The 26,712-nt window shown below is 41.7% G+C and overlaps 1 protein-coding gene across 5 annotated transcripts in view; it reads right to left on the minus strand.

The window, feature by feature from the left end:
* garnl3 (GTPase activating Rap/RanGAP domain like 3) overlaps positions 1 to 26,712 on the minus strand; it is a 97,052-nt gene that overhangs the window by 51,480 nt on the left and 18,860 nt on the right. For 4 of the 5 annotated variants that reach the window (XM_076886656.1, XM_012918839.3, XM_012918836.3 and 1 more), the window contains one exon: positions 510 to 579. In XM_076886656.1, coding sequence (XP_076742771.1) covers positions 510 to 579 — 70 coding nt within the window. Of the gene's footprint in view, positions 1 to 509; positions 580 to 9,773; positions 10,340 to 26,712 lie in introns of those variants that run through there. The other variant, XM_012918837.4, reaches the window with a different exon arrangement.

The raw sequence follows: 26,712 nt of genomic DNA on the forward strand, positions 1-26,712 counted from the left end.
AAACAAAACGAATTAAGTTTGGAGGCTGGTAGGCAAAAAGCATCCTGCATTGCTGTTGCAGAGCTCTTGCTCACAAACCGATCTGTCCCTATACTATCGTAAGATGTTTACCTTACACTTTAAAATCCCATTAGATTAATACACTGTGCTTTATTAATAAAAACAAAATTGAATTAAATGACTTTGAGTGGAGAACTGTTGTGATCCACACTGGTAAAGCACATCCCTGAACCACGCCCTGCATGTCATGACTCATCAGTCCCCCTCTGTTGTCCATCCATGCCAACAGGGAGTGGGAAGGGAATGAGAAAGACAGAGAGAGCAAGACAGACAGAGAGAGAGAGAGAGAGAGAGAGAGAGAGAGAGAGAGAGAGAGAGAGAGAGAGGGAGGGGAGGTCATCAACAGAAGAATCAATGATGAGGATGAGAGGAAAGAAGAAAAAGAGATGCTCATGCTGAGAAACAAAAGAGAGCAACAAAGACGTGAGCGCACTGTGGGTGGGACTCACCAGCTCGACCGAACCATAGTGTTTCCTGCTGAAGTCTCCACGCCTGCACCCCAAGTCCTCTGAGGCAGAGCTGTAACACAGAGGAACGGTCAGACTCAGATGCATGTCCTATGTGCTCTCATCACATACGTATACAATGTATAAACTGTGACATTGTTCATACACAAGTGGCAGTTGCAGCATCTGTTTTTCTACAGTCTCTTTATCATAATATACATAGTATAGTATTACTAGAGAACACCTGTTTGTGTTTGTGTGTGACTCACCATTCTTCACATTCAAACAGTACATGGTTACAAGGCAATGCATGCAAAGAAGGCGTCTGCACAACTCGGTAACCTCTTTAGCTTCTGTTACTGAGCTGTGTTTTCCACCGATGAGGAAGACCAAAAAGAAAAAGAAGAGCTATCTGACTTGATTGGTAAAGTCCTACGAGGCCCCGTGAATGGAGAAGCTGGAGACCACAGGTAACCCTAACCCTGCTAACTCTTTCCACATGCACGTCCTGCTTATTTTCCTCTGCTAACACCTATGTTTGGGTGCGCTGATACAATGATCCTGCCCATCAATGTGCTTAAATTTCCAGCTATTTCATCACACCGTGAGATATTTTGGCTTATTTATGCATATCTATGGTCTCAGGTATGTACTTTTACTGCTTTAAATATTTATTGAATGACAACTGCATTTGAAACACTCACTTTTCAGCTACATGCTTTGAGGACAGGCAGTAGTGAATCACACTACAAGAATAAGTCATTGGAGCCACCTGAGGCTACTGGTACTCATCACTTAACCGCTTAATGCATCGTGTCCTCCATACTCACAAGCCACCAGTCAGTCTTGTGTCACATATAAACAATTTCAAGTTGGCTTTATCAAAGTATTAAGTATTTATCAATGCATTATAACACACCACGAGCTGGCTCCTCTCACACTACTATCTCACTTTTCATCTAAGCACCACCTGGATAATTGTAGGAAAATCAGGGTGACTAGGTCAGTGGAGCTGCCAGAGGATAGAGCCATTTAATTATTCATAGTTGCCTATTACTTCTTTTATGCACTATGCTCACTAAAGGACTATAATATCATTTATTAAGTATTTACTATACACTCACCAGCTACTTCCACTGCTTATTAATGGATTTAGGCATGAAACATGGTCAGGACAACCTGCTTAAGTTCAAACTGAGTATCAGAATAGGAGGGGAAAAAGGTGATTTAAGTGACTTTGAAAGGCGACATTAACTCAAACTAAGGTATGCAGAATAGCATCTCTGACTGCATAACACGATCAACCATTAAGCAGATGGGGCACAGTAGCAGAAGACCACTGTCAACAACAGAAGTGTAAACAACATGATATCCCGCTCTGTATCAAAGGTTCAGGCTGGTGCTGGTGGTTTAATGGTTTGGAGGATAGTTGCATCCCATCCCTTTGTCCCAGCATGATAACACACCATGTCACAAAGCTCAGATCATCTCAATCTACAGTGGGGCAAAAAAGTATTTAGTCAGCCACCGATTGTGCAAGTTCCCCCACTTAAAATGATGACAGAGGTCAGTAATTTGCACCAGAGGTACACTTCAACTGTGAGAGACAGAATGTGAAAAAAAAAATCCATGAATTCACATGGTAGGATTTGTAAAGAATTTATTTTAGGTGGGGGAACTTGCACAATCGGTGGCTGACTAAATACTTTTTTGCCCCACTGTAGTTACCTGAGCATGACAGTAAGTTAATTATACTCAAAGAACCCCCACAATCACCAGATCTCAGTCTAATAGAGCAACTTTGGGATGTAATGCAATGGGAGGTTGGCATCATGGATGCACAGCTGACAAATGTTCAATAACTGTATGATGCTGCTGAGCCATCATGTACCAAAATCTCTGATGGATGTTTCCAGCACCATGTTGTATCTGTGCCTTGAAGATTTAAGGTAGTTCTCACGGCGAGTGGCCAGTGAGTGTCTAAAGAAAAAAAAAATCAAATCCATATTTTCCACTTGTTGCCACTCCTTCAACATGAGTATTGGTAAGTAATCATCTTCTGCTTGTATTCACATTGGATTACTAGTAAATGTGAACTGTGTACTGTAATATGGGAATTCTATGTGGGGCTGTCTGTGCTTTTATATTATTTGCCCTTTCCAAATTTACCATTTTAACTACTGCTTCTTGCCCTTTGCACAGGATATTGTTTAGAGGTAGGATCAAAAGTTCCGAGGGGAATAACAGAAACTGGGGTGGCGGGTGAAAGCAATGAAGAGGGCAGGGGTACAAAGGTGAGACTCTTAGAGTTCAGGCGGGAGTCAGCGAAAAGGTTGCCATGACCCAAAGGGCACTTCTTTCCATTTTCAGTTATCCTACTTGTCCTTTTGGTCATTGGCATTAAATTCATATTGCGTCTTTCCTTCTTATGGTTTTCTTTTCTTTTCTCTGTCTGTTTCTCAGTATGGTGTGGCTGCCAGCAGCACAGTGACTGACCCGGGAGCTGTGTCCAACTCACTTCTGATTGAGATGGGGGTCCTGATTGAATTAGGCTCGAGTGATAGATGGAGATTGGTGTGGAGAGATGACTGCTGGTGATACACACTCGCACAGAGTTGACACAGGGACAGATTCAAACCAGTGCGCGCACACACACACACACACACACACACACACACGCACGCACGCACGCACGCACGCACGCACGCACGCACGCACGCGTAAAAGTTTAAAAAAATACTAATACAAAAAATTTAAGTGTTTCTCCAATATGAATAACCTTATCTGGTCCTAAAAGCATTATAATGGAGACATAAAGTAGTATTGCACAGAAGGGACAGAAAATAAGGAGCTGTTTTCTCTCTGGTTTAAGGAAAAATAAAATGATGACAAATTGAAAACACTAAAACATGCACAAGCGTAAGTTCTCCAATTTTCATTCTAGTTGAGATATAGATGAAAAGAGCAATAGCAATAGAGATCTGAGTCACTAAGCTTATCACAGCATAGCTCGGACTCGCAGCTATAACATATTTAACACGGACACTGCACTTTCATGAATGTCATCATTTAACACTGAGAGGAAGTAAACAAGTGGATTTCTTTCCTCTCAGTGGTAAGTAAATTACAGTGAAAGCTGGTCAGTCATTCAAGTGTTTTTGTGATTATAAATGTCAGGTTTGACACTCGGTGCTCCACACAAAAGACCGAATATTTTTTTCCGTCCCTACAAAAACTTTGCTACGAGACTCTCAGTATGACAGCACTGAATTGCCCTACAGTACTGCTGATACACCCATGTATCACTGCTTATTTTTAGTCATGACAATCGTGTTATTATCGATCCAACGTTATCCATGTAGAAGATATTCTTAGTAGCAATTTAAAAAGCCTCAAATCTTAAAGATGAATTGAAAAGACAAAGCGAGCCCAGTAGAATTCTAAAACGATCAATTAATTTGTCTATTCACAGCAGGCAGCGTTCTCAAAGTTCCCTTTGTGACGCTTTATTTCTTTGGAATGCTAAATGTCATAAGAATCTAGTTAAATCCCATTAGCAATAAAACCATTTATGAAGCAATGGCACTGCCAAATAGATGTGCAGTGCAATTCGTCATGCCGTGCAGTGTCATTCCCTTCCTCAAATGTTAATCAGAGAAGTTCCAGAAAGAAGAGAAGAGTGGCAGAAACAATGCCTCTCTGTCTATAGAATTTTATAAGATTAGACTGAACATAGAGAGCTGGATAGATGGATGCTGCTACAGTACCAGTTCATGCTCACATATGAGACATGTTTTTCTTTACAAGCATACGCACTGAGTACACACGGATCTGGGCAAATATCTCACAACTTGCAGTAACACTACAGATATAACTCTTGGGGAGGAAGTTTGTGTGGAGTTAAAGTTATTCGGCTGTGACGCAGCAACTGTGTGAAAACTGAAGTTGCATGTTCTCATCGGTACAGTATGCTAGCTGGTGCTTCAGGACAAATTGTTCAAACACAAGCACAAGTGTGTGTGACCTATCACAGAACTGCTTAAATCTTTAAAGGCTTTCATGATTTTATACATTTAACTTATGAGATTAGGATTAGAAGGCAAGGGGTAATCCATCTTCTGATAACCAATCACATTTGAACGGGATCATACTGGGTGCAGTAAACAATCCACAATAAGGAAAAAACATAAAGATTGCAATTGCCAAATTATTATTTCCACTGTGGGGGGAAATAATTATTTGATCCCCTGGCGAATTTATAAGATTTCTCACTTCCAGAGATAAGAAGTCTCTAATATTTATGATAGTTTCATTTTAATGGATAGAAAGTGTTTTATTTTGTTTTTTCTGGATGTTTGGTTGATATTCTGACTGGCTTTGTACACGTGTCACACAGATTACAACCAAACCTGCACAACACTGGAATGGGCTAAAAGACACTCACGAAGAGGCTTGGCGAGAACTTAACAGCTATTGACGCGATTATTCAAAAATGAAAGAAGTATAAAATGATCAATTGCCTTTAAATTGGAGCTCAATGCAAGATCTCGCCTTTTGGGACGAGGATGATCATGATAAAGGTGATGGATCAATCCAAAACTACACAGCAGGAGCTTGTTAATGATTTGAAGGGACTAGAGACAGTCACCAGGAACATCACTGGGAACACACTACGCTGAAACCAAAAGAATTGATAGAGTTTCTGTAAAGAGGAGTGGGCTAAAATCCCTCCAGGGATGTCTGCAAACCTGGTGACAGACTACCAGAAGAATCTTACAGCTGTGAACAAGGATTTCTCTACTAAGTTCTGGCATCAAAACCATATATAGTCTCACGATGCTGCTGCCTTTTATTAGATTTTCAAAAGTCGTCTGCATAGAAAACAATGGTACAGGAAGTCCTCACCTAGAGATCCACCGGCGACACCAGAAGCCCCAAAATATTAGCCATTGTTCCTGAAAGCTAACTCAACCGATTAGCTGATGGGTGCTCAGCTTGATTCAGTGAATAACAGTGTGCTATTAGCTGTACACCTTCCACATTTTGAATATCTTGTGTTACTGTGTATCATGTACCACGATTGCCTATTATGACCCCCATGTTTAGCCTCCTCTTCCTTTTTGGCCAACACCCTCTATTTCCCTTTTACCTCCATTTAACTCCTCACTCTGTGGTAAGGTTTATTTGTCTCTGCAGACAAGCTAAAGGCAGATGTAGGGCTGTTAATACATAATGCCCACTCAGGCTTAAAGGTTGCGTGTGTGTGTGTGTGTGTGTGTGTGTGTGTGTGTGTGTGTGTGTGTGTACACTACAGGATGTATCCATCATCGTCTCCTTACACTCTCCCATCCCTCATTCTTGCCTCTTCTACAGAGATGCGATTAAGAAAGTGGTCCAGCACAACAATACCTTCAACTATATGTGCTGTGGGTTTTTCTGCCCATAATGGGAGTTGCTGCCCTTCATTGTACCTCTGAGAGAGAGGGTCATGAAAGGGACTCTATCTTGGAGGAAGGTGATTAGGTGAAATTACCTCAACCATCTCCTTAATGAGAACCACTGCATCTCCCACTGAAGCTCATTTTGTTCATTTTATTAGTTTGGTGCTTCCAATGATGATTCTCATATTTTAAGTTAGGGCTGAACTGTGCGAAAGATGCATGTACAAGTGGTTCTGCATGCAGAGTAATCAAATCTTTACAACTGATATTTTTTGACTTATTTTGATTTGTTTATTTTTTTCAAAATCTCATAACCTCCATAATGCTCAAAGGGAAAAACATTGTTGCCAGACCGAGACTACATCTTCGTATGTTCTGGAAAACACTTGTAAAATGAAAGGTATTTTAACACATGTGTGAGGTGTAGCCGGTTGCTTGTTTGTGCTCAATGTGGTTTCAGTCAGACCAAACAGATAAGCAACATTCATGCTGTGCTAACAAACTATTAGAGAGGTGGAACAAGCTGCGGGAGTGAAGTGCCCTGAATGTGATGAGGAACATGTACCTGTCAGAGAACAGAGCTGCAGGAGTGTAACACAGACAGGATTTCAAGTATATTCCAATTTATACACATACTCACTGGCAACAATATAAGGTACACCTGTTTAACTGATTGTTAATATAGCTATTCTTTCAGCCAATCACATGGGAGCAACTCAGTACATATAAACATGTAGACATAGCAAAGGACGACCTGTTGAAATTCAAACAGAAGAAGCAGAAGAATGAAAAAAAAGGAGATTTGAATGTGGCTTCAAGGTTGCCAGTTCTACATCCTGTACAATCCTGTGAGCAGCAGTTCTCTGGGTAAAAATGCCTTATTGACCATAGGAGTCAAAGGAGAATGACCAAACTGCCTTAAGTCGATAACGAACCAATACTAACTCAACCACTGGCTACATCCAAGGTATGCAGAAAAGCATCCCAACATGTCGAATCTTGAAGTAGATGGGCTGCAGAAGGAGAAGATCATACCAGGTGCCACTCCTATCAGCTAAGAACAGGAAACTGAGGTTATGGTTCATGTGGGGTCACCAAAATTGGACAACAGAAGAAAAAAGGAAAAGGAAAAAGGCTGCAGGGCCTGATTAGTATCGAGTTGTGCTGCAACATTCACATGGTAGGATCAGAATCAGTTGTAACCAACAGGAATGCATGGCTCCATTCTGCCTTCTATAGCAAAGGTTGAGGTTGGTGCTGGTGGTGTTATAGTGTGGGGAATAGTTTCTTGGCACACTTTAAACCCCACTCTTATACACCACATCCTATCCGAGTATTGCTGCTAACCATGTCTGTCCCTTTATGACTACAGTGTACAGATCTTCTCGTGGGTGCTTCCTGCAGGATAATGTGCGACGTCACAAAGCTCAAATCATCTCACACTGCCTTCCTGTACATGACAGTCTGTTCACTTTACTCAAACTGCCTCCATAGTCACCAGATCACATTCTAATAGAACGTGTTGGAACAGGAGATCAAATCATGGATGTATAGCCAAGAAATCTGGAGCAACTGTGTGATGCCATCATGTCAGTCATGATCATGTATAAGGAATGTTTCGAGCACATAGAATTAAGGAAGTTTGGTAACTAAAAGGTGTCCAACTAAGGTGTACTGGTAAAGTGTATCCGGTAAGGTAACCAGTGAGTGTATTTATATATTTCATAACAACATTAACTCTGAAATCAATATAGATAGTTAATCTATATACCATCCCCCCACCCCTACTGTCTGTGCCTGTAATGCAGTGTACTAAAAGTGTGTACATGATGAACTTTACATCTGCTTCACATCACCTTGTTTGCATCAGAGCAGCTAGTCCACTTTCAGGCTTGTATGACTGGCTGTAAGCCCATCAAGCTACCTCACTCTCCTGACATGGTGTGTCATTACATGGTTTTGAGATATAGCACAGCTGAAATTATAGTCCCGCATTTGAAGCCACCCATATGTTTAGACATCATAGCTTGAACTCTGCACCACAGCAGTCCAGACAATCACTTTCCAGCAGCATAATGGCTGTTAGCCAAAGCAAAATGACTTTGAAAGCTCAGAGCAAAGAGAAATCGCTTCGAAACGAACAAGGTAAGATGGATATTCATTACTCAAGTGCTGCCCTCAGTAATGCAGTACAGGAGAGGTTGGAAATTGTGGTTTCTGTCACAAGACAATGGACAGCAGCCTTTGAAATGGAGTGAAATGTAGAGTACACCCATCACACGAAACCTCCAACTGCTCCACGAGACTAAACCAGTCATTTTTTCCTATTACATTAAGCACTGTGTGACTCTTTAATCACAACAAAATGGGATTTGTTTATGAGAGAAAAAGATGCCAACAGGAGCAGGAACAATGCCAAACAAAAGACTTTTGGGGCCGACATAAAATATCCATTAGCTGGTACACAATTCAGAAATAATGTTACTTTTTGAAGGCTTTCCGACACAGGCTGTCTAACAACACATGAAGAAAAACTATAAATATTAGGAATTACTGCAAAAATATGATGTTATACTACCAACTGGAAGACTATTTTTGGGTAGTATGAGAAATTCCTTAAACTAATTTGTCAATTAAGCATTCAGTATCCCAATTATAATTTCATATTGTGCACTCCAGGATGTGATATAGAAAATTTGCATGTAAATATCAAAGTGAAGTTACTGACAGAGCTGCATAGCACACTACAGTATATGTATGCAAAGTAACTGCTACTCATTAACTTTTCTATAAGGACTTATGAATTATTCCCAATAAAACTAAGTCACAATTTGCAAGAGTGATCACTGAAAGCTAAGATGATGCAGAAATCACACAAAATGGGGCAAAAAAAAAAAAAAAAAAAAAAAAAAAAAAATCCAGATCAGCGATGTTAGAAATCATTTTAAGAATGGACATTTCACAGTCATCTTCACACAAACGCTGCAGTATGCTGCTGGCACCTCAGAGTATTTCCTATACACCCAGTCTCTGTGTTCAGCTGTCACTGCAGCCCAAAGCTTTCCCTTTTAAGCTGCTAAAAGAGCCGCAGCGGTGGCATTTCCCATCTGTAAAAAAAAAAAAAAAAAAAGAAGAAGAAGCTGGAAATGAGCTTCCACACAGTAAGCAGCCTTGGACTACATCTAAACTCAGCTGCTCAGCTTAAGCCAGATGCCTGCCTTCTGTGTGTCTCACATATGTTATACTGACACAAAGCCAGAATGCCGAATGCACCTCCACACCTTGAACTGAAAAGCAGGTTATGAATAATTCACATTTCTCCATGCACATAGCGCCTGTGATGTCTGTTCTCTCGGGCAAAAATGAAAGAAAATAAATGAACCAATTTGGTTTGCTTCTGTTTGTTTTTACTTTTTTAAAACTAACGACAGTAATTCGTTAATTAAAAGCTGTACGTTGAGAAGCTTTTTACTTCCAGACTGGAGACTTGTGGATTCAGCGGCGCTTTTAGTTAACAGAAGTAAACGAGCAAAGACCGATAAATCATGCACCTCACACGTAAAGTAGCCAGAACTCGACCAAAACCTGTCAGTTAGTGCACAAACAAGTCGCGGATCTAGCAGGTGCCAATGCGCACCGACAAATGGTGACAACGCTGGAAGACACCAGAGCAGGTGTTTCCAGCCTAATTTGCGTTCAGCTGCGTAAAATATGCGAGTGCTGGAGGAGATACGATAGCATGCAATCAACAGATGAGTGAGCGGCATTCACACAGGTATGAGTGGGATTTAGGTTGTTTTTTTGTTTTGTTGTTGTTGTTTTTTACCGCTGATTGAAAGTCAACAGTTTGTTAGAGGATGGATCCACACTGCTCATGTCCCCATGCGATGTTAGTCCAGCGGACAAGGCGACAGCAAACGGCAAACGGACGTCTTCCTCCACTCCTAACCCGCTAAGAGCGCTTGGTCATCACTGCGGCGCAAACTCCGACAACTGCTGACCAAAAAACAAAAAAGCCCCACGACTGGTATTCCAACTGCTTTTTTTTTTTTTTTTTTTTTTTTTTTGCAGCTCTTCTTTCAGAGCCAAAAAACTGTTCACTGCGTGATAGTGAAGCGGAACGGATCTGCCATAGGAGCTGTGCGTTTACTGTGTGGTCGCCCTCGCTCTCTCCCTCTCTTTCTCTTCCCCCTTCTCTCTCTCTCTTACACATAGACTCTTCATCAATGGTGCATTTCAAGTGGACACAATTTGTTGCTTGAGGCTCTGCAGCAAAAAGCACCATTCAGAGCGGCTTATTCTTCTCCAGGTTGATGCCGCTGTTACCTCACTGTCAATTATGCCGTGCGCCAAGCTTCTCGGTATCCCGCAAAGTGATGTTCAAGATGCATGACTTCAGGCTGAGGCTCACTTAAGAAAAAAAAAATGTGGAGGGAAATTAAATTTTCGATCTCTTAAGTATCACTCCTGGTACGTAGCAGGAAATGGTCTCCAGTGTAGCTTTAGTCAGCTTAAACATGTAAATTGGAAATGTTTGGCTGCCATTACTTCCTCAAAAGTCACAGGCTCGGAAGTTTTAACTTAAAGATTCATTATTGAAAGAGTTGATGTTACTGCATCTCACTGGCTGTCTATAAATGACGAACAGTTTTGGATTGCCAGGTTGTGAAAAATACCGCTGTTGTTGCCAGTTGTAGTAAAAGATCCTGCCAAGTATTTTTCGACAACCTGGCTACTAAAATGATATTATTAATAATGGATAGAGGCCGATTTATAAAGTATTGGTAAATGAGTGAAAACATTAAAAGAGATTTTTCTCTTTCGCTCTATAAGTCAATCACTAGTGCACAACATGCTCTGGGGGACTCACAGAAATCTGGCCATAGACCAGGTATGGTATACCCCAGTGTAAGTAATGAGGGTCTAACTCCACATTCTTTATTTTGCATGAACAAGCACTGGATTAAATCTTTTTTTTTTTTTTAAATGAATGTGATGCTGTGAAGATTAACTGGTTACAGAACAAAGAAACTGTGTTGTGGCTAGGTGCAAGACCCAGCTGATTTGAGTAAACCAGACCAGTGACATCTCAGTTAGCTACAGCTGGATCCATCAGTTTTTACACTTAACAAAAGTATTGAATTAAGTGTTTGGGAATTATCAACATTTTCTTCTATACAACTCAAATTTCAGACAAAGGAGAATGGACTAGACTTAACAAAAAAACAAGACATTTATTGTGGCTGATAACATACATGAACAAAACAGGGAAACCAAATTAATCGAAGAACAAATCATGAAAAACCTAAACTGGGAAAACTAAATACTGTTAAATACTTGGAAATACCATGGAGACATGAGGGAGTGTAAACGGATGCACCGACAAGGAACTGAGGGAGACAGAGACAAAATATATACACTGAGAGAAAACAAGGAAAGTGGAAATGCATGGGAACACAGCTGGAATGAATAGGCATAAGAGATGGGGAAAGCAAAACTAAACACACTAAACACTGGACGATAGACTGTCAAAATAAAACACAGACTCAGACACCAGGGCCAGAAGGAAGGAACGTACATAGGAACAAGACAGTCTGGGGAGACATAGGGAGGAGACACAAAGAGACATGGAAACAGTTAAGGGAGACGAGACACGGAGGGAGGGAGAGAGGAGAGACATGACGGGTTGGGGAGATCACACATTGATGCACATGACAGACAGGAGAGACATGGAATGAAAAACAAGGAGGGGGACACAAACAGGAACGGGAGATAAAATTCAAAGACACACACACAGGGCGACGTAAACACAGATGACGTGACGGACTCACAAGCGGCACAGGGGTGAGACAAACACACACGAGGAACCTCAGACGAACCATAAACTGGGAATACCAGAAAACTCAAACATAGAAAGAACTAGACTCGAGGCTAAACTATAAAACCTGAACTTAAACCATGATTGTAATACAGAGGGTCACAAAAACACAAAGTCAAACTCAAAAGACCCAGCACCCTGACAGCGATGGTACCAGTGGAACCAACTGCTGTTTATTGATGATTTTGACTGCTGGTCTAAGCAGTAGCAGGATGAATTGTGAAGCAGACGGGGCTGTACTCTCTAATCTGCAAACAATGCATCTACAAATTGTGGAATCCTTTCAGAATAGTCTGTGAAGGTTTTCAGTCATCCAGGTCATTGTAATCTAAGGAGCTTGGAAAGAAAAGTGACTGGACTTGTTTAAGTTTCTTCATTGTGACGGCCAGTGGGCTGGCCTTGTGTTTTTCTTTTTCCTTTTCCTGTTTCTTGCAGGTAGGTGGAGCTGACCCAATTATTGATGCAGCACACCTGAGAGGCCAGTCCCAGTGTATATAAAGACACCTTGACTGAACCAGGGTGGCTGGCTTTTGGCTCCCTCTGGCACGTGTTATGTTTATTTGGAAGTTTCAGTTATGGCTGTTATGTCCTTTAACTTGTGTTTAAGTTGCTTTACCTTATTTTCATTAAATGTGTCTTACAGTCTTTAAAAGCCTGTGTGTGGTCTCCCATTTGTTTGTCACTTCCTATGAGCCGGGTTGTGACAAATGGGGGCTCGTCCGGGATCGTCCTGGTTTGGTAAGCTTTCTAACATTTGATTGAGAGCTGGTCTGTTTGCAGCTGCTTGTCTTGGCTAGGTCTTGCCTTGTAGGCAATTGTTGAGTTGATTGCTGATCAGTTTGGTTATTTGTAGTGCTTTGATATTTTGGGTCTGCTGTGTATTGTGTTTGGGAGGCCATTTGGGTTAGGCAGATTGAGTGGAGGCAGTCATGTTAATACTGTTTACTGTAGACTTGAGCTAGTGTTGATGTGCTGTCTTGTGTCAACTTTGGAGCGTATGAGCTGTGTTGATTATTGAATATGCAAAGTTAAAATCAGTGCTTTCCCTGTTAGGTTGAAGGAGTGTTTCTCCCTCGAGAAACATTCATTGAAATTTCTGTTGCGGTGAACACGGTTAGAGCAGTTGTCTCGGGAGCACGTCCCCAGGATTGAGGGGGTCGCTGTTTGTGCAGTTGCCTTTCTCTTCCTGGCGGTTTTTAGTGCATAAGTACCCACCGTAAGTAACTGCATGAAGACTAGGCTTTAGTTAAGTAGATTTTGGTTAGGCAGTTAGTGGGAAAGTGCTGTTTTGAATTGCATGTCGAGAATCAATACTTTGCTGTTATGGCTACTGTTGATGCTTTTGTTCAGTCTCCATCGGAGGAACTCTTGAATAGTTGTACTAAAGAACAACTCCTGAAACTTGCTGAACATTATGATGTCGACATTGGAGATAAACGGTTGAAAGATGAGATTAAAGGAGTGTTGAAGGCTGCATTAGTAAAGAAAGGCGTGTTGTCACGTAAAATGCAGACCTTAGTGGCTGAGGTTGATCAGTCTGTGGTCTCAACTGCCGTTGCTTTGTCTTTTGAGCAGCAAAAGGAGTTGTTACTCTTACAAATGGAGAAAGACCGTGTAAGGTATTCTTTAGAAAAGGAAAAGTTGGAGTTAGAGCAGTATCGGTTAGACCTAATCAAAGCGGGCAAGTTATCAGGTGGTGTTGAGGCTAAAGAGTCTTCTCCACAAGGAGTTGAAACTTTTGATGTCGTGCGTAATTTGCGCTTGGTGCCGAAATTTGATGAAAGAGAGCCAGATGCCTTTTTCTCCCTTTTTGAACGCATTGCTGATTTGAGAGGATGGCCAGCAGCTGACTGTGTGATTATGTTACAGTCTGTGTTGACTGGAAAGGCTCAGGAAGCTTATTCAGCACTCAGTGCAGTTGATTGTCAGAGTTTTGCTACTGTTAAAGATGCAGTTCTGAAGGCATATGAGTTGGTACCAGAAGCTTACCGTCAACGTTTCAGATCATGGAGGAAGTCTGATAAGCAGTCGCATATAGAGTTTGCGAGGGATTTAACTAAACACTTCAACAGATGGTGTTCGGCACTGGGAGTGACAACTTTCCAGGATTTATGTGAGTTGATGGTATTGGAGCAGTTTAAATAGAATAGAATAGAATTCAACTTTATTGTCATTGCACAGGTACAGGGCAACGAAATGCAGTTTGCTATAGGAGATTGAGTCTTAGTGGTCTCCATTTGGAGCTCCAGTGCACGGTCCTAGTGGCTGACTGGACCCTTATTCTCCTTGTGATCTTATAGCATGATATATGTGCTTCACCTCAGTTTCATTTGTGTGAGTCTTGGTGGCATCCCTCATGATGGCATATGGCGAGGATGCCAATATATAGTCCCTGTTTGGTTGCATTTTATCAAGGGAATGGCTAAGAGTGCTCAGGTCTTAAAAAAAAGTTTTTAAAAAAAAAAATATATATATAAAAAACTCAACTAAAAACCAACATGCGAACAGACCCTCCCACACCTCCATAGGGGAAATCTCACCCATTTTTATAAGAAAGTTAATTTTAGTTTTTGGAGTTAGTAAATATAAGAAGTCATGCAGCTGGTATGAAACACAGCAAACACAATTATTTTTCAACACTTTTATTTACACATCCATGTTAGTACATTGTTGGAGGTTCAGGAAGATCTGCTGACATATCGGTAATCTTGTTAGTCCCCTTACTTGGGTTGGACTTACTTATAAAAACTTTAAAAAACATAAATGATCATTAAAACATAAATAATTATATCTAAAAAAACAAACCTTAAAACACAAGCCTATTCTACCTCTCACGATGTTAAAAAATGCATTAATAAGCTAAAACACATTTTCACAGGGAATTATAATAAAACCAAGACCATTCCACTGACCGCCAGGCTGTCCAAAGTGGATTTAAAAGACCAGCTCAATGAAGCTACCCAATACTAAAACCCACAGGATGATATTTATGTTAAAATTCTCTTCATCCTGGGTGGTCCTAAGGTCAGTTTATCTAATTTTTCATCTTTAAAAGAATCCAGCCTGCTCCCCAGTGCATCCATTTTATCTAATCTATACCTCCACATGATTATGTGATATGATTTTTTTGTTAAAGAGTGTGTTCCTCCTGTGGTTGCCACTTACATTGCCGAACGGGAAGTGACAACCGTTTCTGACGCTGCTAAATTGGCAGATGAATATATCTTGGCACATAAGGGGCAGGTTGGTAGAAACTGTTTTCCAGTTGGTGCTCCCGCTAGAGCTTTTTGTCAAACTAAGTTTATGGCATCGGACCCTGCGAAGGCCATTGGTGGTGTGAAGCCCAGTAAGTTTGGTCAAGCATGCAACTACTGCCATGGCGATGGACACTGGAAAGCAGAATGTCCCTTGTTGAAAAGCAAGTTGGCACGTACAGGTAAACAGGTTAAGCCTGCGGCTCTTACCATTCCTGCTCGGGAAATTTCAGTAGTCTCTCGGGAGACGCCAGTTTCGACTAAGTCTGACTCAGAGAGCTATTCGGGGTTTGAGGATTTTGTGTCAGATGGGTTTGTATCACTCCCGGGTGATGATCATAAAGTTCCTGTAAAGATTTTGCGTGACACAGGCGCGAAGGATTCTTTTATCTTAGCCTCCGTGTTGCCATTTTCACAGGTTACTGATACTGGTGAGTGTGTGCTTGTTCAAGGCATGGGTTTAACCACTATCTGTGCCCCATTGCATAAAGTCAGGCTGTCATGCAGTTTTGTGGATGATGATATCTGCCTTGGTGTTCGTCCTGCTTTGCCACTTGAGGGCGTACATGTGATTTTGGGGAATGATTTGGCTGGAAATCGAGTCTGGGCTGACAATTCTTTACCTGTTAAATCTAGAGTTCTGAATGAGTCCCATGAGTGTGAACAGGGTTTTTCTGACTTTGCAGCTTGTGCTGTTACGAGGGCTGCAGCTAAAAGGGATGCAGAGCCTGTAACTCAAGCAGAAGAGTGTCAGGTTGAACCAGATTTGATTGTTCCTGAACATTTGTCAGTTTCCCAGCAAGAGTTAATTCAGGCACAGCGTGCTGATGCTTCACTGACTGAGCTGTTTCACAAAGTGCAACCTAGTGATGACGCTAGAAGTGCGGCCTCTGGTTATTTTCTGCAGAAGGAGGTACTAGTCCGTAGGTGGATTCCGCAAGGGTTGGACTGTGTTGGGAGTCCAGTTGTCCAGATTGTGGTTCCAACTAAATACCGTGACGAGGTGTTGAAGTGTTCTCATGACAAATCTGGGCATTTGGGTGTGACGAAGACTTATAATTACATCTTGCGCTACTTCTTTTGGCCACGTCTTAAGCGTGATGTTTCAGCTTACATTAAGACCTGCCATACTTGCCAAATTGTAGGTAAGCCAAATCAGTCTATTAAACCTGTTCCACTTTGTCCCATCCCTGCTGTGAGTAACCCATTTGAACATTTGATCATTGACTGTGTGGGCCCTCTTCCTCGATCAAAATCTGGTTCGGAGTATCTGTTAACTGTAATGTGCCAAGTTACGCGTTATCCTGCTGCATATCCGTTGCGTACCATCACAGCTAAGTCTGTGGTGAAGGCTTTGACACAGTTTATTTCTGTATTTGGCATACCGAAGATTATTCAGAGTGACCAGGGATCAAACTTTTCGTCACATCTTTTTGCACAAGTTCTTAAGCTGTTGAATATTGTGCATAATAAAGCCTCTCCTTATCATCCACAGAGCCAAGGTGCTTTAGAGCGCTTCCACCAAACACTGAAGTCCTTGTTACGTGCCTATTGCACCGAAATGAGGAGTGACTGGGAGGAAGGTTTACCGTGGCTTCTGTTGGCAGCGCGTGAAGTGTGCCAGGAGAGTACTGGGTTTAGCCCAAATGACTTGGTCTTTGGCCACAAAGTTCGGGGACCGTTGACAGCGCTGTGCGATAAGTGGTTGTCAGGTGAACCACCAGTGAACTTGATAGATTATGTTAATGGTTTTCGGCACAGACTGTATGTGGCAGGTCAGTTGGCCAAACAGAACCTTGAAAAGGCTCAGGTCAAGATGAAATATTTTTATGACCGGCGTTCTGAAGAGCAGCAGTTTAGTACAGGTGACCAGGTTTTGGCTTTACTGCCGATTGCAGGGTCACCGTTCCAGGCACGGTTTGCTGGGCCTTACACTGTGGTACAAAAACTGTCTGAACAGAATTATCTGATTGATACCCCGGATCGCCGGAAAAGAAATCAACTTTGCCATATTAATTTGTTGAAACCCTATCATGTTCGTCCCTTATCCGTCGGTCTGTCGGGCTCTTTCGTTTCTCCTTCTACATCGAGTCCAGGGTTGTCGGCTTGTACAGTGGTGAAGTCAGTTTGTGGGGGGGAGGATGTGGCAGCACCTGATGATCCCTTATTGCTTGGCCGTCTGAAGAATTCAGAATCTCTTCAGAACTTGGATGTGCTATTGGGCCATTTGCCTGCTGACAAATGTGCAGAATTGTCTGCATTAATTACAAGGTATCCAACCTTGTTTGGAGACACACCTTCGAAAACAACTTTGATAGAGCATGATATTGATGTGGGTGATACAAAACCAATTCGGCAGAGGTTCTACAGGGTCTCTGAGGAAAAGAGGAAAATAGTCGATAAGGAAGTTCATTACATGTTAGAAAACAACATTGCAGTGCCGTCGTCATCAAGCTGGGCTTCCCCATGCTTGTTGGTTGAAAAAGCTGATAAATCACCACGTTGTTGCACCGACTTTCGTAAGGTAAATGCAGTGACCAAACCCGATTCCTACCCCTTGCCTCATATTGACGACTGTATTGACCAAGTTGGTGCAGCAGAATATGTGAGCAAGTTTGATCTGTTGAAGGGATATTGGCAGGTGCCGCTGACTCCCAGAGCTCAGGAAATATCTGCTTTCATCACGCCATCTGGTCTTTATTCATATACAGTCATGGGTTTTGGTTTACGCAATGCTCCAGCTACATTTCAGCGACTCATGAATATGGTTGTTAATGGGCTGGAAGGCTGTGCTGTTTACCTAGATGACGTGGTGGTATATAGTAACACCTGGGAGGATCATCTGGATCGCATTCGCACTCTGTTTGAACGATTAGTTCTGGGAAATCTGACTATCAACCTGGCAAAATGTGAATTTGCAAAAGCAACTGTGACCTATCTTGGTAAGGTTGTGGGCCAAGGTTATGTGAGGCCAGTTGATGCAAAGGTGTTGGCCATCAAAGAGTTCCCTGTTCCGGTAACAAAAAAAGAACTCATGAGATTTTTGGGTCTGGTCGGGTATTATCGCTGTTTTTGTCGAAACTTCTCAACAGTGGTTGCTCCTCTGACTGATTTGTTGAGGGCCAAGGTAAAGTTTATTTGGTCTGCAGCATGCCAGCAAGCTTTTTGGGATGTAAAAGCTTTACTGTGCTCTGAACCTGTGCTTTTAGCCCCTCGTCTGGATCAGCCCTTCAAGCTGTATGTGGATGCAAACCACATTGGTGCAGGTGCTGTTCTAGTCCAAGCTGACAAGCAAGGTACGGAACATCCAGTTAGTTTCTATTCCAAGAAGTTCAACTCCCATCAGCTGAATTATTCGGTCATTGAGAAGGAAGCTTTGGCATTAGTCTTGGCCTTGCAGCATTTTAGGGTATATTTAGATTCTGCTCGGCCAATTGAGGTATTTTCTGACCATAACCCTCTCACTTTCTTGAACACCTTGCAGAACCCAAATCAAAGGCTCATGCGGTGGGCTCTCTTTCTGCAGCCTTACAATTTGGATATCCAGCACATTAAGGGCAAAGATAATGTCTTGGCAGATGCTTTGTCCCGTGCCCCTTGTGATATTATTCTGTTATTATATGTTACCTTATATATGTAATCAAAGTAGTTGAATTAGAATACTGCTGTAGATCATATTATACCCTTTAAAATAGAGTGTGTGATCAGTATGTAGTTTAGTTCTCATTATACTTTTGAGTTAACAGAACATATTCACTTATTAGTTCATTAGATAGATGTGCATCACTCTGTATCCTTGATCTGCTGGGAATGTGATACACTGTTTTCTTGACATGCTTAATTGTTGAATCATGAAGAGAAGGTTGTAAGCAGGAGACTCTGTGTCTAAAGACAGGGGAGATAGACAGACCACATTCCACACCCCCACCTTACAGAAAGCAGAGAAACAACTGCCGAGGTCATAACTTAGGCGCGGTAACAGAGAAAAAAATGTGATGTTTTGGCTTTTACGACTAGCTGGGGGCCACTAGAGACTATAAAAAGCTGAGCAACCCGTCACCATTTTGAGACATGTGCCTGACCCTCTGGTAGCATCTCTCCCGTCCGGACGTTGTAATGCTCTTATTGTTGAATTGTATGGAAATAAATGATTGTTGATTGAGCATTGATACACCGAGTATTGTCCCTCCTTCAGCCCAAAGATTCAAAGAACTGCGTGTTTTCAACAACTTGGTGCCGTGTGACCCGGATCTTTGGTGTGCTGAGGAGGTGTAGATTTGACCTTTGGTGAGATCGTGAGGCGAGGTGAACAGAGGACCGGTCCAAAAATAAAAAGGTAAGCACAGCCTGTTGTATTATAAATACCAAATGTGCATATTGGGCTTTCCAAATTAATCTGTTCACTGAGTTACACGTATTTTCACAGTAAATTTGTCGGTGTCTGGTTTTTGGCGCAAGATACTAACAACATAAGTTGAGGCTGAATTCCAGTGTGTTAAATAAACTGCTTCTACCGAGAAACTAATAAGACACTACGTTGAGCTAGTTGCAGTAAACTGCTTCTACCGAGAAACTAATAACATACTACGTTGAGCTAGTTGCAGCCACTTTACCTTCCACATTTAATTTTGTCTAATACTGGCTTCTGTAGCAATAATACGTTAGAATTTCTTCTGAAGACGCGGCCATTAGTTCAGTACATTGAAGTCGAGGTTTGAAGTTTGTTTATGGTGTCGGTTACGTCCTGGCTCTTGCCGGCTATGAAATAGAAGTTGATTTAAGGAAAAGCAGATGCTGGCTTCACGGTGCGGTTAAACACTGGCAACGCGAGAGCGAAACACGTCCGTAGGTTTGGTTTATGATACGGCGTGTTCCGGTGATATGCGGCCGTGAAGTGCAGTAGTGGTTGGTGCTAATTTTAGTACATTGAACAGAGGTTTGACGGTGGTTTGTGGCGTCAGTCGAGTTTTTTTTTTAAGGGCTGCGGTCATAAAACAAAGTAAAATTTTACTTGCCAAGAAGTACATAGAGCAAAACCTGGTTTATGATGTCTGGTATAACTTCGGGGATGCAAGCATCACTTTTATGATGCGACTTTGCTCCGTTGTGGCGGTCATAATCGCAGAGAAAAGGGTATTTTGGTCTATGGTGCAGTGTGCTTTAAGAAGATCTAATAGTTGAGCTCAGAGGTTTCTGTGTAAAATTCCCGCTGAGGAAAAGTGTTGTGTGTGAGTGTCAAAGCGCGCTCTGGGTGAGAGAGTGTGTGTGAAGCTGCGAGGCGCGCTCTGGGTGCTGTCTTGTGGGTGAAGCGCGCACTGAGTGAGAGTGTGACTGAGGCGCGCTCTGAGTGTGTTTTGTGTGGAGTGTGAAGCGTGAGCACAGTGACAGTGACGGTTAATGTGTTTGATTAGGAGGACATTAGAGCAAATACACATTTTAGGATCAAAGGTTGATGCCTAGTGTACCTGTGGAACTTTGCCTATGGAGTAGCGACCCTCCTGTCCAGGGACGCTTGGCCAGGACCGGCGGCGTCCGGGTGCTGAGGTGGTGACTTGGGGAGGTGAGGGCCCCCGCATAGCCACGGAAATAACACTGGAACGGCCGTGTAATCACGGGTTCACATTTATTTCCGGACTAGAACAAGACACATTTTGCGAACAAACGTTGAGTCTAGATTTAGTAAAGAAATATAAAAAGGTTGAATTCCTCGTTTCAGTGGTTGAAATTGTTGTGTGCCTGTCCCCTGACGAGTGTGAAATTAAAATAAAGAGGGAATTTGGAGCCACATAGAGATAGACGGGCATAATTGGGTGTATTACTCTGTGGTGTAATAAAAATAAAAAGGAGAGATAGTAAGAGGTGTGCAGTGGAGAATTATAGAGGAGTAGAGAGAGGAATGTGTTGGGAGACTGGCGTACAGTTTACGCTGTCAAGGTAGGCGTGTTGCCTGCTTATCGGTTTAAAAGTGATGAAAATGAAATTAAATAAATCTCTTAGTGTGTTAATACAGGAAGCTGCGGACCTGGACCAACTGCCCCCACAAGCACAGCGGTCGAAGTAAAATTATAGGTAATGGGAACCACACCCAGCACGAATCAGCAGCTGTGAAAAAGACAGCAGCGAGGAGAGAATTAGAGGAGAAATTAAGAGAAGTTTTAACACATAAAATTGGGGCCAACGGACTTGTGGAGGTTGGGAAGGCGTCCGGAGCATCACAACAAAAGGTGAAACAAAAACACACACAAGCAGAGAAATCTGAGAGAAAGGCTCCTTTTAAGGTAACGCCTAGTTTGAGAAAAGATAAAATTAACCTGCTTTTATACAAATGCACATACACGCAATGAAGAAACAGCTTACACTCATGAACACGTGAAGATTTTCCAGCAAGGTTAAAGAAAAATTAACATACTTAAATGATGAAGTCTATACATTACTGACAAAGAAACCCTCTGGGTTGCAGGACAACAATTTAACTAAAAAAAAAAAGGAACACTGGTCTAACCAACCAGGCAAGACACAACAAATTTAGTGGTTAAAAGATTCAAATTGTGACATGTTTTCTGTTGATTGATTAATAAAAGTGATTACTGAATGAAAGAAAGTTCCTTTTTTGGGCTTTTAAACATGATCTTAAGAATTTTAACATATACCGGTGTTGTCCTGTCAACTTGGTGGGTTAGGAGTTGATTATATCGGGAGACAAAAAACAAAAAAAGGGGGAGAGAAGGCTGACACAGGGCCTGGCCCCATTGTCTCCCCTCTGAATAACACAGCCAACACAACATCATTTTCCTGTTCGTTTGTTTTTGTTTTTTGTTTGTTTTTGTTTTGTTTTGTTTTTGTTTTTTCTATACATATTTAATTACAGGCTGCTTTGCCGGCCCTGAAAGCTGAGGCTGACTGGACTCCTGCTCTCCCCCATACGTGACACTGACCAAATGCTGCAACAGCTGGACCCACAACAACGACCTGAGAATGTCAACAGACCTGCAGGAATGTGATCTCATGCAGCCGAGACGGAGAGCACTAAACCTAAGGCCCGTTTCACTACACGGGGGAAAATTCCCAGACTGCGTCAGCTGACAGAGCTGTGACGAGACGCCCGCCAAGCCCGCATGAAAAGTAAGGCCGAGCGAAAGAATGCTGACCTTGATAACTTTGCATTCACACTGTGCAGGACAGTGATGGACCAACACGGATGATCGGGTGGCGAAAAAGGGCGTGACCGAGACAAGAGGAGTAACTGAGGACAGAAGGCACCTCAGAATGGACAAAAACACAGAAGAAGATGCAGGTTTCACCTGCGGTGAACATCGACACTGGAGAAAGGACTGCCCCAATTGGGGTCAGAACCAGGATGGACTGAATTTTGAGCAGCAGCAGCAGCAATGGTCGCAAACAAACTGAAAAGGAGGGGGGCAGGACCCCAGGGCACGCTTCAGGCCGTGGTTTACCCAGAACACCAGAACAGGAAAGTGATGAACACAAACACCCACACAAACACACACATCTACATGCACTGACTCACAATGAAGAGAAACACACACACACACACACACACACACACACACACACACACACACACACACACACGGGAATGTTGATTCACTGAGAAGTGAGGCACACACATACACATGCACACGCTTGTGCAATGAAGAGTGATCCACACGCACACACACATACACGCTGATGCAATGAAGAATGCTTTGCTTATGTTGATATGCAAAATGCTGCACACAAACATCCCAATGCATAATTTTTATGAGGAGCCATTGATTACCATTAAATACTTAGAATGTGTTATATGTCACCCAGAGGGCATTTATGTAGATTTTAGGAATAAGGTCTAAAACGGTTTGGTTATGAAAACAATGTCTGTGCGTGATGTCTGTTTATGGCTCAAGGCCTTGACTGAATTCTTTGCTGTGCTTCACACAGCCCTGATGAGGAACAGTGGCACAGAGTGAAAATGATGAATTAATAGTGTAAGGTTAGGTTGGAGTACGGCATTTTCTGTGATTGAGTTTTAATTCAAGGAGGAACAAAAGGTGTTACGACACCTGAGGTTTTCATTCCCACACAATATTGTCCCGGCAGGAAGCAAAATGTTCCTGTGAATTTCTGGTTGATTGTTTGGTTTTGCTTAGCGCTAGCTTGATTTTATCAGTGAGCTTTGGCTTGTGTTCTTTCTCGTAAGCGAGAGAGGGATAGTTTTATGCTTGGACATGTCTGCAACGGGCCCTAGTTTGTGTTATTTTAGTAGTATTTTGTTGGTTATGTCTGTTTTCATTTTTGTTACAGTGCACTGGAGAAAAAACATCTGAGAGGTGTGATCCACCGGTGGTGATATGTTGATATTTTGTGAGTTCATGATTTAACAATCAGCTCTTTAAACAAGGCCTGAAAGATTGAAATTTAAAGCGCTATAAAATATTATTACTGTAAACAGTTGCAAAGTGTGCTTCTCCATGATTGTAATTGGCTTGGGAGAAATTCACTTATAGGGAACACTGATCTAAAAGGATTGCACCGAGTCAATCCGGCCCAAAAAACAACAAGGAGCTGTTTTCCTTTAAAATGATGACGTCATCTTGCTGGTGATGGATGCTCAAATAGGTTGCGCGTGAGACTCCATTATCAGCAACATCTGGTATGAATGTGTGTGGAGGTATGCATGTGAATGGACTGTGATGGACTGACGACTAAAAGTTTTGACTGACTTGATACTGAGACAATGACTGCACCCACTTTAGGATTAGTAAATGCCAATAAACAATTCATAAACAATTCACCCAGCGGACAAGAGAAGGGTGGATGCTTCGCTTTGTTTTGTTTTGTTTTTTCAGGAGCAGGAGGATAAGAGAGACTGGAGGAGGAGACTCTAGCTTCACATAAGTATGAACTGCAGACTTAACACTGTGGTTGCTGATTTTGAGTTACTGATGTTTGCATTAAGAAAACTGTGCTATAGTAGCTGTGTTTTGATTAAGGTATCATGTTATATTATTGGGAATGCCAAATGCTACAGTGGAGATAACTATTGATATCACTCATGACTGGAATATGTTATTATTAACCATAGCAGGCCACTGTAAAAAGTCAATTAAATTTTATAGAGGAAAATCGCCAAAATTGAACAATACCTATGAATGACTGGCCACATTCAGAATAGAGATATGCAATAATAAACATTGGTCCACGTGATTTAGGTTCTCACTTGAAATAGTAAGTTATTAAATGTAGAATATAATCGACAGGGACATTTGATAGGATGTGGTACTGCAAAAGAACAAGAGCAAAGTAAATAAAGAAAATATTGTGTTTAGTTTGGATAAATTCGAATTAAAATGTACCATTACACTCAGAGGATCAATATGGAATAAAACATATGCAAAATTTGTAGGAAGTACATGACTGATAACTGTTCTGTCCTGAGCGTTTGTTTCTAGAGCACCCACTTGACCACACCAACAGTTTCTCGCCACCGAGGAGGGGTACTTGCAAAAAAAGAATAAAATAAAAATCTGAGTTTAACAAAACATTTTAAATGTAAATATCAAGCTTACCTTTCTTTTTCCATGAAATATGCTTGTGGGCACGCCAGCCATTTTGAAAAGGTGGGCAAAACAATTGGCAAGGCCACACCCCCACACATGTGATATAATTTTAAAGGTACTGTTGCCCTCTCTAAGAAACATCAGGAATTAGAGGAGTAGCAAGTAGAGTAGGCGAGCTACAAGCAAAAACTAAAATGGGTACTACAGTGTGCAAAAATGAAATACTGGGTCATCAGGGGGAGCACACTCCCCCTCCTTGAAGAGCTCACCCACTCAACCCGCATCCCCAGAAAACAGCTAACCCCAGATAAGGCAGCGTGATGGATCCCGAGACAACAGGACTGGGATATCTAAATAAAGGTGTGAAACAATCGCCTTCAAAAGGTTATCAATTCACTTGAACCAAAATTAGGACCACACGGTGCGGCAAGAGTTAATAGTTATTAGTCTCAACACCCAAGGATAACCAGAAGAGCATGACTGATATGATGGAACTGGGATTTTGTTACACTTAATTTTTGCAAAACACAAATAAAACTAAATTGAAACTAAGGATTTTCAGAAAATAAAAACTACACTAAACTAGCAAAGAATTGGTAAAAACTAATTACAACTGGTAAAAATTTAAAATCTGGAGTCGAAACTAAATAAAAGATAAAACCTAATGAAAATGGCGAAACGTTTAAAACTCTGGTGCAGAGATTGGCAAATCTGACCAGGAACGTTATAAAATGGATTGTCAGAACAGTCAGCGTTAAAGCCACATTTGACAGTCCATACTAGGATGGCATTGGACATCTTGGGGGTGGAAGGGGGTTGGTGTGACCAAGGTGTGGTTTGGCTTGTCGTATGTATATTTGAGATCATATGGCTCTGGATGGACCGGTTACCAGGGCATGGAAGGAGGACAGACTCATTAAAGGAGGAGAAGGAACTTGCTGGGATTGGAGATCCTCTGGGTGAGTGGTTGATTAAAAGTATGCATAAAATAGAAGTTATCTGTTGTTATTGATTGGTAATAGATTGATAATTGGCCACATTTACAGCTGTATTGACTTGTTGTGGACGTAGTCGACTTCAGGTTTAAACACTCTAATTAACAGGGTGAAAATAGTGACATTAAAGGAAGAGTATGCAGCACCACCCTGTCAGACGCCAGTGATGGTTTTCATTGCAGGTGTAACCATGATCGTTTTTATACATATTGCAACTTGTTGCTCATTGTAGAGTTGTGCTCAAGTTAATAAGGGTTAAAAGCTACAGTCAGCGCGAATGTCTGACTGATCTATTGAGGGGAAAGGCTTCGAGCATAGAAGGCCGCACGCGCTTACAAAACACTGATATCATGTTATTCTTTGTGATCTTTTCTTAAATTATGTCTTTAAGGTTAGTTTAAATAGTGGCAGTTAATTAAACGAGATTTATTAAAATATTAAATACCTGAGTCAGAACGTTACACGCGGATCACCTTAAGAGTCTGGGAAACTTTGTAGCTGCCTAACTTTTTTGAATGTTCTAGCTCCGTTGATTTGACACATTGGAATGTGTCAAAGAAGGGGGGAAGGTTGAGCTTTAACATCAAACCAGGATTATTTGAACATTTTATAACTTCATTTGTGTCTTTAATAATTTAGGAATGGTAAAGCTTAAGCTAATAGCGGTCCGAGAAGACGGACCTTTTAGAGAATCAGTGAAAAAGCATAAACTATCACTTTCATGTTTAATCATTACTCATTGAAATGAACTGAATAGCGTTTAGAAGATTTGTTAATTTTTTGTCTTTTGTTAAAAAGAGGGGTTTCAATAATTTTCAGACACACCTTGCAAATGTGCTTATAACGAGTTGGCACTCGGCCTTTTGAAGGTCAGAAGCTTCGTTCGGCGTGACTGTCCGGACTGATAAAGTGTAGGAAATGCCTTGAGTGCAGAGGGCTAAATGCAAACATGCTTACACACACATGAGATATGATTAGAATAAGTCCCTGGGACATTCTGAATGTTTTAGACCAATTCTGAATCACTAGAAGGTCAGTAGATAAGAACATTAGATTATTAGGGTTAGGAAGAGAGGTGCTT

This window comes from Maylandia zebra, linkage group LG7 (assembly GCF_041146795.1).
Source record: "Maylandia zebra isolate NMK-2024a linkage group LG7, Mzebra_GT3a, whole genome shotgun sequence".
NCBI classification, from domain to species: domain Eukaryota; kingdom Metazoa; phylum Chordata; class Actinopteri; order Cichliformes; family Cichlidae; genus Maylandia; species Maylandia zebra.